Below are 15048 nucleotides of genomic sequence, written 5' to 3'. Positions count from 1 at the left end.
AGTATTTCATAATGACTAATTTAGACTGTGATATCCTAAATAGGTTTGTATTTTTAAGGTATTATAATAAAATAATAAGCTCACACTATTTCATGCTCAAAAAAACAAAATGGTTTTGTTACCCTCTCAGTTGTTGTCTGTGCATGAATGAAATAGCCACACCCATCGAGTCACCTGAACAGCTATACTAATAGAAGAAAATTCTTCGGGGAAAAGACTAGGGTAGGAGAATACATCCAGGCATTCTTTTGATGGGTCCCTCAGGATAGTTTGCTAAGTATTTAGCTCAGTGGGCTAGTCAACTTAAAACTTGATCCCTCGGATAGCTGCGCAGATTCTTGGGTGTGTCCAGTGTTTGCCCAGGGCATTTTAAGCATACTTTGTTGGTGAAACACAGCAATGTTCAACAACTTTTCCGGTGTAAAAGGGAAGGAAGTGATGGCATCAAGCAGGTCTGAGGCTAAAGTCTATCCTTACAACTTCAATCCTATACTGCCATTGGGTGCAGAGGAGGAGTTTTAAGTGGCCTCACCGTAGACACACCGCTAGTTGGTGTCAGCACTGCTACTCATCTCTGGGCCCTGAGTCCAGGGCTCTATTCATTGCTCTGTGAATAGTGACATAAATTCAAAAAAATGTAATTTAATTCAAGGTTCCCTTAAGTTTATTAGAATTACTTCTAAAGTAATTATTTAATATATTCCAAATCGGTGTAATATTCAATTTAAAATTAGGTGTCCATTCATCAAGCGTGGACCACGGAGTAGAGTACGGAAGCAAGAGTACGAATTCTGTAGAGTTCTTTCATATTTTGCAAGTTGGCAGCACTTTGTTCTTTTAAAAAGTCCATTCTTAAAAATTATAAGAATAGTATGTGCTCATTAGAAAAGTTTCAAATAGCTTAGGAAAGTATAAAACACCCACACCATCCCCTTCTCCCACACCACTGGCGCATGTATTTCATCATACTAGACATGTTTTTGCTTTTATTGTAGATAATAGTATTAGATGAACACGTCAGTCTGCTAAAGGTAAAATGGTAGATAGAAATTTCAGTCTTGGCAAGTTACTTATTCTGCAGGATTTTTTGGTTTTTTGTTTTTACCATTTACTAAACAATAAATATAGTATAGGCATAGATATTGTAATAGTGATTTTGATGCAGCTGTACTAAAATTAAACTGAAAGATTACCTGAGGATTATGTACTGTTAGGCACTGTGCAAATCATCAAGATGCAGACTGTTAATACTAAGTTTTATTTAATATGCTTTTTGTAATTCTAATTCCAAACGAAGATTCCGTAGGTCATCTTTCTTTATTTTCTCCACCCTCCCTGACCTTTTTAAAGAACCTTTTGGATCTGTAAGCATGTTAGGACTGCCATTATTCTATTTTCATTAGGTATGAATTTAATTTTCAAATATAAGCTTTAAGACCTAACTGCCCCCTTTACTGCGCCCTCTCTCAGTATGAAGTAGCCAGAGCTGTCTTCGCCTCCTTTCTCTAGCAGCAGCGAGGGTCTCCATCTGTAGAGGGGGGTATGAGACAGGGACCGTGGGCTTAGACAGAGCAGGGTGAGGGTTTTGGTTAAAAAAAAAAAAAAAGGCAAGGTAATCCATTGTGAGATTTGCTTTGACCTGCTGGGGGGGCCCAGTTTATTTTTCTGACTTTACCCAGATGCTGCTTTTCTTCCTCCAGCCCTAATCAAGTGATTTGCAACCTGGGCAATTAAACAAGCAAGCCCAAACAATGTATTTAAAACAGGAAGGATTCCATCTTGAAAATAAGATTGCGTTTTAAAACCCAATTAGTTAAAAAGTAAGTTTCTTAACATACTCTTTAACAAACAAACAATAAGTCAGCCCACCTTGGGAGCAAAGCAGGCAGTCTTGAATGATATGTTCCCAGATCAGGAAGCTGCTATCCTGGGAGGAAATCTGAGCAGTAAATTTCTTGTAAATAACCCAGAAGACTAGTAAGACACTTAATGTCTCTTCAAAGATAAACATTTTGGGACCACTTAGCAGGTGTACATCCCTAGCCCTTTGTCTCTCAATACCTATAAAACCCCTAGACAACACACCACCCCAGGACTCTCTTGTCCCCTCTTGGCGTGAGCCAGGAGCTCTATCCTCTCGCTTTCTCTCTAAATATAACCCTCTCACTTGCTCTCCTAAAATATATATATATATATATATACATATATATATATATATATATATATATATAAGCTTTAAAATCACTATCCTATTATTAGATAGAAAGCTTAAGTACAAGGTTAAAGGAAATTCAAGACAGAATGTGGGATGGCATATAAAAGGGCTAAAGGAAAAAAATTGGTAAAAATATTTTTGTCATATCCTACTGAATTCACAAAAGTTACTCAATCAAGGTAAAATTTAAGTATTGTCTAAATCCACTAAAACATCTGCTTCTGTATTGTGCAGTAACCATTTGAGCTTAAAACATACATAGAAGTAAAAATTATTAAGAGCTGAACATGCAGTTCTGTGACATTGCTTTAAAAAATTTCTAGGCCCATCCCATTTCAGACAAACAATACATAGTGATTTTGACATTGTTATAAAGTATATTGGCATTATTATGTATAAATTACTTTTTTAAATGATATTTTGTGCTATTTAATTGTTGTCCACTGACAATTCAAAGCTTTCCAAGGGTTAGTTAAAACATTGATCTTAGCCCATGATGTCTCAATGAAAGATTTGGTACTTTTTGACCAAGCACTTGAGAGAAAGCATTGCCAACAGCTGTGAGCAAGTACAGAGTTTTCGATTCTGTTACCAGAATGTAAAACCTTGTCAGTAGGGTTCCATGTTCGCCTCAAAAAATTACATATTGTAATCCATTCCCAATGATTCATTTACCTAGTGTTTTCCCAAGCCCTTAAAAATACTTTCCTCCTTGAAGGAGTCTAAAACTCCTTAGATATCAGTTTATTTTCTAGAAGAACACTTGCAGGCATCATGGGAGAAGAGGATTCCTTAAAATGCATAATATTTATTCCTAGTTTACTTCCCTAAACTTATTTGTGTCTGTAGTATACCTCTTAAAGTAGCCATGGATATTTATTCCCATTGAATGATTACCAGATATGTCCGTGACCTACCGGAAATATATACTAAGGTCCAGTGGCACTGCTGATTGCCCAGTGGATGTTAATTGAATGATGTTGTTTCCCAAACTTTGTGAAAATGAGGAACTTTTAAATAGATAAACAAATAAGCTATTTTGGTGTTCATGAACTGAGAGAATGTGTGAGTAATCATCCTGAATAAATTCATATTTATTTATCTCAGCTGTATCTGCTTGCATTAGACAGAAACACAGTCCATGTGTATGTATGTATATCAGGATGCCCTTGCCAAAACTTTATCAAGAAGTGGAGACCCGTAAATATAGATGATTCAGTACTTAGAGCTGCTGTATAGGAGTCTTAGGGAAGTCTGAAGTATTTCAAATATTTTTCAGTATTTAATAGTTCCAGTCATATACTTATATTATTAAGAAATAATATATTTCTCCCCCAAATTTAAATAAAGGAGGTATTTTTAAATTGTTAGTTCTAGGACAGCATTTCTCAGCAGAAATTCTAATCACTTTCAAACTCCAGGAAAAAAATGGATTCCATGGATGAATAAATTTGTAATTTCCCTTCGAACTTTAGAAGGTACATTAATGTAGTAGAGATTTGGAGAAGTCAGGAAGGCTACCATCCAATCTTTTCCTACCTCACTGGGCATGGAAAATACTTGCCTCCCCGCCTTTTCAGGTGATGTTTAAGAAAATTGCACAAACACACTGTGGGAAATGCTGTACCAGAGTTCACTCACCCAGATGCAGTGTTCATGCCATGGAGAAGTATTGGTGCGAATACAGTCAGCACTAAAAAGATAGGCTTGTTATGTCAGCGGCACATACCCAAAATGTGTATTTTGATTGTCTGTATTCATGCCTTAAAAATATTATGGCATACATGTTTTCTTTTCATCTATTTGGCTTAATTTCTCACTGTATTCTGGTTTATGTTCTACACTATTCATTCTCAAGTTGAAAAGAATTACTCTGAAAGTAATACTTTTTTATGTCTATTCAGTAGTTATTTTCATTAACCAATAGGACAAAAGGTACAGTGTTGAAAGAGCTTAATTTTGAGTGATATCTACTGAATAAAACATTCTTTTTTTCTAAATCATAGTAGAAAGGCAGCTGCAGTCAGCTGACAGCTTGTGGTTATGCTCTGATTTACAGGGGAAGGAGGAGGTTGTACTATTTTAAATGCATAATAGAGCATTCGTTTCGTCATCTGGAAGCAGAGATGGAAGAAGCCCAGGGGAGATGAGAGACGTCAATGTTGCTCTTGTCGAAGGGAAGCTTTGTAGCGCATTATCAGACAGCAGTGCCTATTGAAGAAAATGTCTGTTAGGAGTACGTGTCACCAGATCTATTTTGCTTTCAAGAATGGTAGATAAATCAAATGAGAGCCAGATAAAAGCTGATTAAAAGATGCTAAGAAGGATACTGAAGTTATTCTGTGTGCATCACTGCCCATTACCTCTATTGGTACCTTCCAGAGAAATCAGTATAGATGTATTTTTAGCTTGCTGTTTCTAGCATCAGTATGACAACATGATTCTGTCTTTATATCAGTAAGCAGCTTCTACTATGTTTTCCTATTTTCTGCTAGCTACAGTTTACAAAGGATGTCACAGCTCTGGTAAGAAATGCACAGAAGCCATTTCCTTGCTTTTTAAGTCATGTTTTATAGAGATTTGTAATAAGCCAATGTATTAAAACTGTAAGTTTGCTTAGAGAAACCCCTCCATAGTTTTAATTTTACTAATTTTCAGAATGTGTTTGTAATCTATGGTTTTCTTTGTTGTTTATTATTATGTTTGGTGTTCTTTTTTATCCTGGTGTTAAAACATAACATCTGTAGCTGCATTTTTTAAGTATCTCACCTTCTCTCTCTTTCCCTAGTATTTGGCTGTTATGTTATGTTATGCACTTGAGTTTTGCAAGCTGTCTAATGCAAAGACAGCATGTGATGATAATCTTGAATAAAGCTTGTTTTGATCAGGGGAGGCTCTGTAATATGATACCACACCTAATTGTCTCAGATCCTGGACATGGTTCTGAGTTACAGTGATTAGCTCTGTTTTGTAGAGTTTCTGTATTTAATTTGTTATTCCTAAGTTTCTTTAAATATTGCTAGACAATTTCATAAATAACTGGTAAAAAAAAAAATTTGAGCTGCATGCTTGCCTGTTAATAATTGAGAATTGTGTCCTTATAATAACTAAGAGAGACCAAATAAATTTATATAACATAATTTTGCATTAGCTTAAAATAAAAACTACAAATTATATACAGAAAATGAATTACCTTTTTCATATTTCCATACTTTTAATATGATGCTTAATTTCTTGAACATGAATATTCTCATTTTAAATATTAAAATATTTAGCATGGTTGTTGAAGGTCTTAACAAAATAGATTATTTTTAGGGACTTAGTAATCATTAATTGACAAGACACTTCAATATATTATGTTGAATTTATGATAGCAGCACTACTTAAGGTAAAAATGTATTTGGCTGAGATTTTTAATATTTTCACTTTCACTCTAGCGAAAGATCAGAACCTTCTTTTGCTGAGATTTATTAGGCAGCCATTTAGCATGTTGACTGCTGAAAAATCATAAAACTTGACTCGGAAAAATTTTAGAAGCAACATGGCTATATCTAATTGGGTGTATTTCAGATCTTTTGAGAAAAAGGCAGTTGTAGTTTATATTTGTTGCAAACTCTGCAATTTATTTGATTTCTGAGACTAGCCCATTTCTAAATTTGTGGAGTACCCTTACTTTGTGTTTGCATGCTTGCTTCAGTGATGTCATTTGGAAATGAGACAGGGCATAGTAAAATAAAATAGTGTATTGTAAGAACAGGACTGACTCTTTTTTAAATGAATTTTAATGACACTCTTCTCTCATTTCCATGTAGGCGTATTCTCAAGATGCCTATCTGAAAGGCAATGAAGCCTACAGTGGCAATGCCCGCAATATACCTGAACCTCCTCCAATTTGCTATCCCTGGCTGCCATCTGCCCCTCCAGCCATGGCACAGCCCATTGAAATATGTCCTGCAGAGTCATCCCCGAGCAAGCAGCAAACCAGTACCCCTGTACTGACTCAGCCTGGCAGGGCCTACAGAATGGAAATACAAGTGCCTCCATCACCAACAGATGTTGCAAAGTCCAACACAGCAGTGTGTGTTTGCAATGAAAGTGTGAGGACTGTCATTGTGCCTTCTGAGAAGATTGTAGATTTGATAACCAATAGGAACAACCACACAGTTCCTCCACACAGAACTGAAGAAGTGAGGTATGGTGCAAATGAGCAGACCTCTTTAAAAACTGTGTCAAGAACCACATCGCCACCATCAATTCCCACTGCCCATCTAATTCATCAGACTGCAGGCTCCAGATCCTTAGAACCTTCTGGGATTTTACTTAAATCTGGCAATTACAGCGGACCTTCCGAAGGGATGGCAAACAATAGATCTCAAGTTGTGGATTCTCCCTCTGTGTCTGTCAACCACTACTCTCCAAATTCCCATCAACACATAGACTGGAAAAACTATAAAACTTACAAAGAGTATATCGATAACAGACGATTGCACATGGGTTGTCGGACAATTCAAGAGAGATTAGACAGTTTAAGAGCAGCATCTCTGAGCACAGCAGATTATAGCCCAGTGGCACCAAGCCGCACTACTTTGCAGGTGCGACGTCGGAGCACCTCTCATGACCGCGGGCCCCAGTCCATCCAGATCCGGCAACGCAGTGTATCCCAGGAAAGGCTGGAGGATTCTTTGTTAATGAAGTATTGCCCAAGAAGTGCATCCCAAGGAGCTCTGACATCTTCATCTGTTAGTTTTAGTAATCATAGAACTCGTTCGTGGGATTATATCGAGGGGCAGAGTGAACCCTTAGAAAATGTCAGTTCTGAAAGTCAGATACCTGACTCCAGTGGAGAACGAAAACAGACTTATAAGTGGAGTGGATTTACTGAACAGGATGATAGGCGAGGTATTTATGAAAGACCTAGGCAGCAAGAAATTCATAAATCTTTCCGAGGTTCAAATTTTACGGTGGCTCCCAGTATTGTTAATTCTGACAACAGGCGAATGAGTAGCCGAGGAGTGGGATCTGCGTCTCAGTTTAAAAAAATCCCACCAGATCTTAAAACACTTCAATCAAACAGGAATTTGCAAACTACTTGTGGAATGTCACTGCCTCGAGGTACTTCACAAGACAGGTCACCTCTTGTGAAAGTCCGAAGTAATTCTCTAAAAGCACCCTCTGTGCATGTCACAAAACCATCATTTAGCCAGAACTCATATGTTTCTATCAAAGACCAAAGACCAGTAAATCACTTACATCAGAACAGTCTACTGAATCAGCAAACGTGGTTAAGAACTGAAAGTGCCCCTGACCACCAAGTGGAGACTGGGAAACCCCCCTCTTTATCTGGAGCGGCTGTCAAGCCTGTCCCACAGGTGAATGAGAACTCTGGCACTTCAGAGTTAGAATCATCTGTCACTCAGAGGAATCAAGACTTAAATTTACAAGAGGCTGAAATTCAGCAATCAAATACTTTAGATAATAAAGAAATTGTCATCCTAAGAGAAAAACCTCCATCTGGTCGCCAAACCCCACAGCCTTTAAGGCATCAGTCTTACATCTTGGCGGTGAATGACCATGACACTGGATCAGACACCACCTGCTGGCTGCCCAATGACGCACGCCGGGAGGTGCAGATAAAGAGAATGGAGGAAAGGAAGGTCTCCAGCACCAGTCCACCTGGTGATTCCTTGGCATCCATTCCCTTTATAGGTGAGCTCCTTTACAGTCATTGGCATTATGTTGAATATTTAACCTAAATCTTTTCAGCAAAGAATTTCTCATTTCAAGAGGCTCAGAAATTTGACACAGTGATTTTAGAACATTTGTTCTGAATTTCATATGCTGAGATAAAACCAGAACTATAAGTGTGTACCCTTAAAAATTATTTCTAGGAACAATTTTTTGTTTTGTTTTCTAACTTTGTTCCCAGTGCCATTTTTTATTTTTGTTTTGAGGAAACAAATTCCCTCCCTCTGGGGCCAAGGCACTCAGCAAACCAGGTTATACCTACCTGATGATTCATCTGACTCAAAAGCTGAGTAGGACCCCTTTGATAGAAATCAGCCTTTCATTTAAGCAGTGCTATTTTACTGTCTAAAGCTTATTTCTTTGTAGATTTTACTTGGGCCGAATGAAAACACCTCTTCATTGTCAAAATACTTTGACAATGCATTTAGAGTAGATCTTAGAATAGATTTGGAAAAATTATTTAAATTATAAGCATGTGTCCCCCTATAGAACAGCTATCTTGTTTACTGAGTTTTCATTCTGTTCCCATATACCCAGGGTATATTCTCCACAGAGCAGCCAGTGTGATGTTTTGAAAATATAAATCAGGTTATGCTACTCCTCTGACCAGAACCCTCTATTTACTTCCCACGTTACCCAGAATAGAGTCCAAAATCCCACCGTGGCCTGCAAGGCCTCTGTGATCTGCCTCACAGTACCACTCCACCTCTGGGCACATCTCCTGTCTTCTGTGTATGTGCCCCCCATCTTCAGCCATGCTAGCCCCCTTGCAACCCTGTACTGTACCAAGCATGCCCTCCTTCAGGGGCCTGGCACTACCAGTTCACAGCCCATTCCACAGATATTCACAGGTTCCACAAAAATTCACATTGCACATACACTCACAAGACCCTTTCTCCCTTACTACGTTTGGGCCCCTGGTCAGATATTACCTATCAAAGCAGCCTTTTCTGACTGTTATCTAATAAAAGAGGTACCCTGCACAAAGAGACATAACTTGACATTCTCTATCCCCTTAAACTGCTTTATCTTCATAACACTTGTTTCTGCTTGACATGTTTTGTATTCTTTATGGATTACATGTTTCTCTGCAGAGCTAAGACATAAGCTACATGACAGCCAGGATTTTAGACCTTTTGTCACTTCTGTGTCCTTAATACTCAGCATACTGCCTGGCATATAAAAAGCACTCAATAAGTGTTTGCTGAAATAATAGGTGAAGGATAATTTTTGAGATGATGGTTAAATGCATTGCAAAACCAAAAAAGAAAAGCTCTAAGAGATAATCTGCTAACAGGATCATCATATATGTCCTTAGTATTATCTTCATTTAATCAATAGGAAATTTAGGCTATAGGGATGTTCAGTAACTTCCCTAAAGTCACACAGTTAATAAGCAGTGGAGACCAGGACTCCACTGCCCTGAGTCAGCCTCATCACAGAGCACCACTCCAGAGGCACCATTTATGGAGAGTGCATTGTGAAGAGCACACCCCAGACCTGAGGGGCGCAGGGGGAGCCTTGCTCTTGAGGCAATGGCCCAAACTCTTCCTTGCCCTGTTAGCTACCTCATAGATTCATGAAGAGTTCTCCGTAGTTTTGCAATGTAATCCTCTTCTCTTTGAGTAATATTTCAGAGTTTTTCTTTGGAGAAAGTTTTTAAAGCTGGTGAGCTATAGGACTATCAAAATCAGCCTAAAAAAAGTTCTCTATAACTTATATTTTTTATAAATATGATATACTCAAAGTGCTTACTAATTAGTTGTGATCAGACTCTACTTGAAGCATGTATTAGAGTCTCCTTCATATCCTAGTTTTTTAATATATTTTCATATATTATAGATCTGTTTTATGCATCATGACTTTCAAAAGCCACCCAGCTTAGAAATGTCTTTATAGTCTATTTATTTCATGTATGCCTCCTAAAGCTATAATATACAGCATGTGATTACTATGGAATGTCAGTTATACCCTAACCAGTAGAGAAAGGTAGAATAAGGAACTGAAATATGAGCACATAATTTATTTCACTATGTTCTCTATGTGAATGTTGTCTTTGAGGTAAGCATCCTTAAAAGTTTTAGGCCTTAAGGTGAACCATTGCCTCCTGAGCTTTCATAGTTTCATGGTTTTTACAAAATTGAATGTTGTTTGAAGTAAAGGCATTGAAAAGAATTTGATTTTAGTATTTATCTAACTTATAGAACATAAAGTCAAAAATACTTTCCTTTGCATAATAAACCGGCCTTTTTACTGTGAGAAGCTTTTAGCTCTTTCATTAACTAAAAATCCTTTACTGTGGATTTGGAGTCCAAAAAATATTTGTTAGAAATTACATTCAGAAATATATAAATAACCAATCAAAAAAAGAACTTAGTATTTAATTATTTATAAATTCCATAATTTAATATAGGAATCCATTTATTGTTGAGTTTTAAAGTTTTATCTGACCCATTGGTGTTTTTCGGTCCAATCTTGTTATTTTAAAAATACAAATTTTATTGGGATAGATACCAATACTGAAATGGAATAAAAGAGACTTATTTGCAATGTTTCACAAAGTATCCAGGAACACTAATACCATTTGATTAAGGAAAAGAAAAAAAATCAATGATCAAATAAATTAAAAAATGCTGAATTTACATAGTATGCTGAAAGTTTTATTTGTTTTGTATTTACCACAAGATTCTCAGAATCATTAATGTGCTATTATATATTTTCTAGGCAGGGTATAATACAGTTTTCCTCAGAAATATTTGACTCTGAATCCTTTTATTTAGAGTCTCGGTTTGGTATTTCCTAAAACATACTTTGGAGAATGTTGGCCTCTATGGTATTTTTTTGGAACATTTAAATTAAAAGGAACAAAAGAAGATTTGCTTTGCTTTTGTATTGTCACACTCCAGAACTTGTATTCTGCGATTTTAATCATTATTCTTTGTTATTTGAAAACATTATAGACTAATGCAAAAATGATAATGGTAATAATAAGTGCTTTGGCTGTATTCCCAAAATATCAGAGAATGGAGCAATTCATTTATTTAGTTACCTATAATACAGAGCTAATGATATGTCTTATAGAAAGAAGATTTTCCAACATTTTTTTACACATTTAACATTCGATATTTGGTTTATAAAGATTTTTTTAAATTGGCAAACCATTTTATTTGTTTTTAAATTATCAGTTATTAACAGTATTTTGTTTACCACCACCCCCACGCACATATTTTATGAGGCTTCATAGTAAGTACTGAAAATAAATCTTAGCCTCTTTTACAAATAAATGTAAAACACAAAATGAGTAATGAGTTCATAAGCAATTTGACATTTAGTAGCAGGAATTAAGATGTATTCTATGTTACTGACTTACTACATTCTGTCATTTATACTACTTTTGTAACTCTTAAAATAAAGAAACTATAGCTGTATTACCCACACCCAGAGTTGTTCTCAAGCTCATTCCCCACCACCCCCAACCTTTTTGGCATATTTCTAATACTAATTGTTCTCACCCCAGAGTTAGCCAATATGAATGTGCTTAGTGTTAGCCTATGTGAAATTGGATTGGCACAGCAGTATTGGCCCTGCCGTGATAAACCAATTTAGAAGTTTTAAAGCATGTAAGATATATGCGTATAGCTGGATTACAGTATCTGTATTGGTGAGCTGAGCGTCTGAAACTTGCCCAATGGGAATGGGTGCCTATCCCCATATACCCAGTTTTTGGGGGGACCTCTAATCTCTAGCGCCTACAGGGCAATTACAGGAGGATACGATGAGCCTGCCAGCCCCATTCTGTAATGATATGTACTGAGTCTTTTACCAAGCAAATCTGTAAAGAGAAATATTATACTCTCATTTTATAATTTTTTTCATATGTCAAGTTGCCTCCAAAATGTGACTTCATTGGTTCTTAAGCTAAGGTAGAGATTTTTGCTTGTTATTTGAGTAATGCTATAAGGTAATTTTAAATATAATAACCAAAAAAACCCACTCCCAACTTCTGTAGTACTGTATAACTTACCAAGTATTTCACAAACCAGTCCTATGACAACCCGGTAGGAAATCTGGGTGAGGAGTGAATACCCACTTTATTGTTAAGAAAAGGTAAGCAGTTTGCTTGAGGTTTCTCAGCATGCAACCGACTGAGTTGATAACCTGCTGGCTCCAAATCTCATAGTTTTTCAACAGTGCCCTAAAAATGTACTAAAAATACGTGGTCTTTTCCTCCTTTAAATCTTAACCTAAAAAAATAATTTTAAATCTAATATTCACCATTCTTAACTCCGATTTCACAAGTTTGATTTGATGTCTTTTCACTAAGTAAATTTATGTGGTCCAATTTTGTTAACAAAACTGTTTCCCATGGAATAATTTTAGATGCTCATATATCTTTGTTTTGGTAGAAGCATTAGCTTTTATCCTAAAATATTTCAAATTTCTCTGTAAGCCCAAGAATACTATGCTCATTTAGGGAAGTAATTTTTTTTAACTCAGTATGTATAAAAACTATGGAATTGTTTCCATAAAATAGACTTTCTAGATTTTCAGCTAGTGCCTTGAATGTTGAAAATAGATCTAAAATTAACTACACTCTCAGCTAGATCTGTCAGTTTTTAAAAAAGATTAAAACCTCAAAAGCCCCATAACAAATCTGACTTAGGAAAACCTAAAAGTATTTATATTATTACACCAATTAAACAGATAATTTTACCTCTTTAATGATTTATTACTGTAGGCCTCTTAAATTAGAATTGACCCTTCTGATGTTCCTAGCCCAATTTCATTATTCTACAGATAATGAATTTAATATCCAGGAAAAAGAAGGGGCTTCCACAAAGTCAGACAAGACAGGCCCCCCTACTCAATCTTCCTGGTTCCTAATGGCTTGCTTAGTTTATGTGCAAATATTAACCATTTTAAAGAAAAATTGGTGAAATTGGTGCCTAATGTTTATTAAATTATTTTTAAGTAAAGGTTAGATTTCTTGTAATTAATACTTCAAGCATTTGTCCACTGGTAAGCTGGGTCATTTTTCATACACCTGTGCCCCTCACATCACACAAACCCACAAAATCTGAAAACCTTTACTTGCCTGATCTATGGGAACTGCAGAATTCAACAAACTAGTTGTAACCCATTATCCATGGCAAATGTAAAAGTAAAACTGCCACTTGCCCTTTTTATATTTAAAGAACTTGTTGTGCTAATACGGTCTATCTTAAGGCTGTGCTGACTATCCCACTTAACAGAGTAGTAAATACATTTATTCTAAAGAATGCAGACAGGACTGAGTGTGTAAGTACGATGCTCTAATCTCTCGCCCACACCTTCTCCATTCCTCTTATTCCCTGGAACAGATGGGTGTTTGTTCTAGCCCCTTGTGCACCCATAGACTTGTAACAGATTATTTACATCCGGTGTGTTACAAAAATGTTCTCCATAATGTAGTAAGTCAAAGAAGATTGAACACATACCTCCAGGAAGTCCGGAGTTGTAAAAAAATTGCCTTTAAAATTTTGTTTCATGTTTAATCTGTGTACATTTTGATTTTCACTCCATGATATTTAATTTTAAATAAATGAATTCTGAAATGCTTTAAATTACTTTGCAAGGCATAAAATTGATTCTCTTGTAAGATTTTTCCCAAGGCATCATCTAGACACTCCTTGACATGTGATAACCACACATCCCCAGGGGGATAGTTGCTCCACTTCGAGCAATGCTGCTTTTTATAGGAACATCATCTTGGTGTTTTAAAATGCTCTTTGTGTCTTTTCTGTATATGGATTTATGCAACAGATCTCATCTGAATACTCCAGTGAATGTTTTCACTACTGAAATTTATTTTAACTACTAAGCCAGATAGTTTCTAAAGAATATACTATTTTCCCATTCATGTCAGTACTCATGAATCCATAACAGAATTGTGGGCCTGCAGCCTCCATCATAAGATCAATTTACTTTATACATATGTATCATTGGAAAAACTTTGTTAATTTGTGATAATTTAAGTCCTAATGACAGTTTTTTAAAGACTACAACAACCTTTAGTAAAATTCAGTTTTTACCCTTATTCAATTAATTTTCCAACCTCAGTTTCTCCTTATTTTTGGAGAAAGAATTATTGCATTCTCATTAACATATAATATTAATTGCCATATATTTAGTAAAAGCAACTTAGAGAAATTTCAAAGTGTTTTATATTGCTAAAATATGAAGAGCTGCTTTTGAAGAAAATTATAGAAACAAAAAATAAGCTAAAGTCAGAATTTACTGATTTAAAATAAAATGGAAATGCTATAATTTTATAACATTATTAGACATCTTGAATAAAATGTTGATCATTAAATATTAGGCAATTCCTAGAATTTGGTCAAAATTAAAATAGTTTGGCCTCTTAAATCAAGAAATCAAAACACTGTTTCATCATTATAGTATATTCTTTAAATGGTTTTAAGATTTTTTAATACTGAGAGCATTTAATTTTAAGGAGTGTAGTTCTGGAATACTATTAAATTACATTCTCTTGGTCCAAAATATTAGAATTTAAATCGGTGATGTGTTTATAAGAGTAAAAATTTTTTAAAGACCTATTGTTCACCAATTTGGAAAACAAATATAATTTATACTTACATAGCAAGAACTCTGGTATCAGATTGTCTGCATTCAGATTCTATTCCTGTGGCTTGGTAACTACACAAGATATTTTACCTTTCTGTGTTGGTTTATTTGTTTTACAGTAGTACTTACTTCACAGGATTTCATGAACATTAAATAAAATAATGTAGTATTTAGATCGGTGGTAGTACCTAGAAAGCGCTATTAGTATGGCAGCTGTTGTTATTACACGTGCAAGTGCATTCACAGATGCATTTCTGTCCTTGACAGTAACAGGCTCTTGAGAAGCTTAAAATTCATAACACCTAGAATATTTATATTTCTACAGTGGGTACAAGAGCATCTGCTTAAGGGAGCAAATGGGGATTTCTCCTCTGAGTGAAGGCCTACATCTACTTGGGGAAGAGGGCACCTGTTTTGATTTGTACAAAGGTGCCAAATAAACTAGCGGTGGCTGTTTTAGCCCA

The 15048-nt window shown here is 35.7% G+C and overlaps 1 protein-coding gene across 1 annotated transcript in view; it reads left to right on the top strand.

The window, feature by feature from the left end:
• The window catches only part of ARHGAP21 (Rho GTPase activating protein 21), a 136803-nt gene that overhangs the window by 97648 nt on the left and 24107 nt on the right, over nt 1-15048 (top strand). The window contains 2 exon segments of the mRNA XM_057498287.1: nt 4711-4740; nt 6028-7921. Of these exon segments, the coding sequence (XP_057354270.1) occupies nt 4711-4740; nt 6028-7921 (1924 nt within the window).

Source organism: Manis pentadactyla, chromosome 3, assembly GCF_030020395.1.
Source record: "Manis pentadactyla isolate mManPen7 chromosome 3, mManPen7.hap1, whole genome shotgun sequence".
Taxonomy (NCBI): Eukaryota; Metazoa; Chordata; class Mammalia; order Pholidota; family Manidae; genus Manis; species Manis pentadactyla.
The sequence above is the reverse complement of the archived record's forward strand: the minus strand, read 5'-3'. Positions and strand labels throughout refer to the sequence as shown.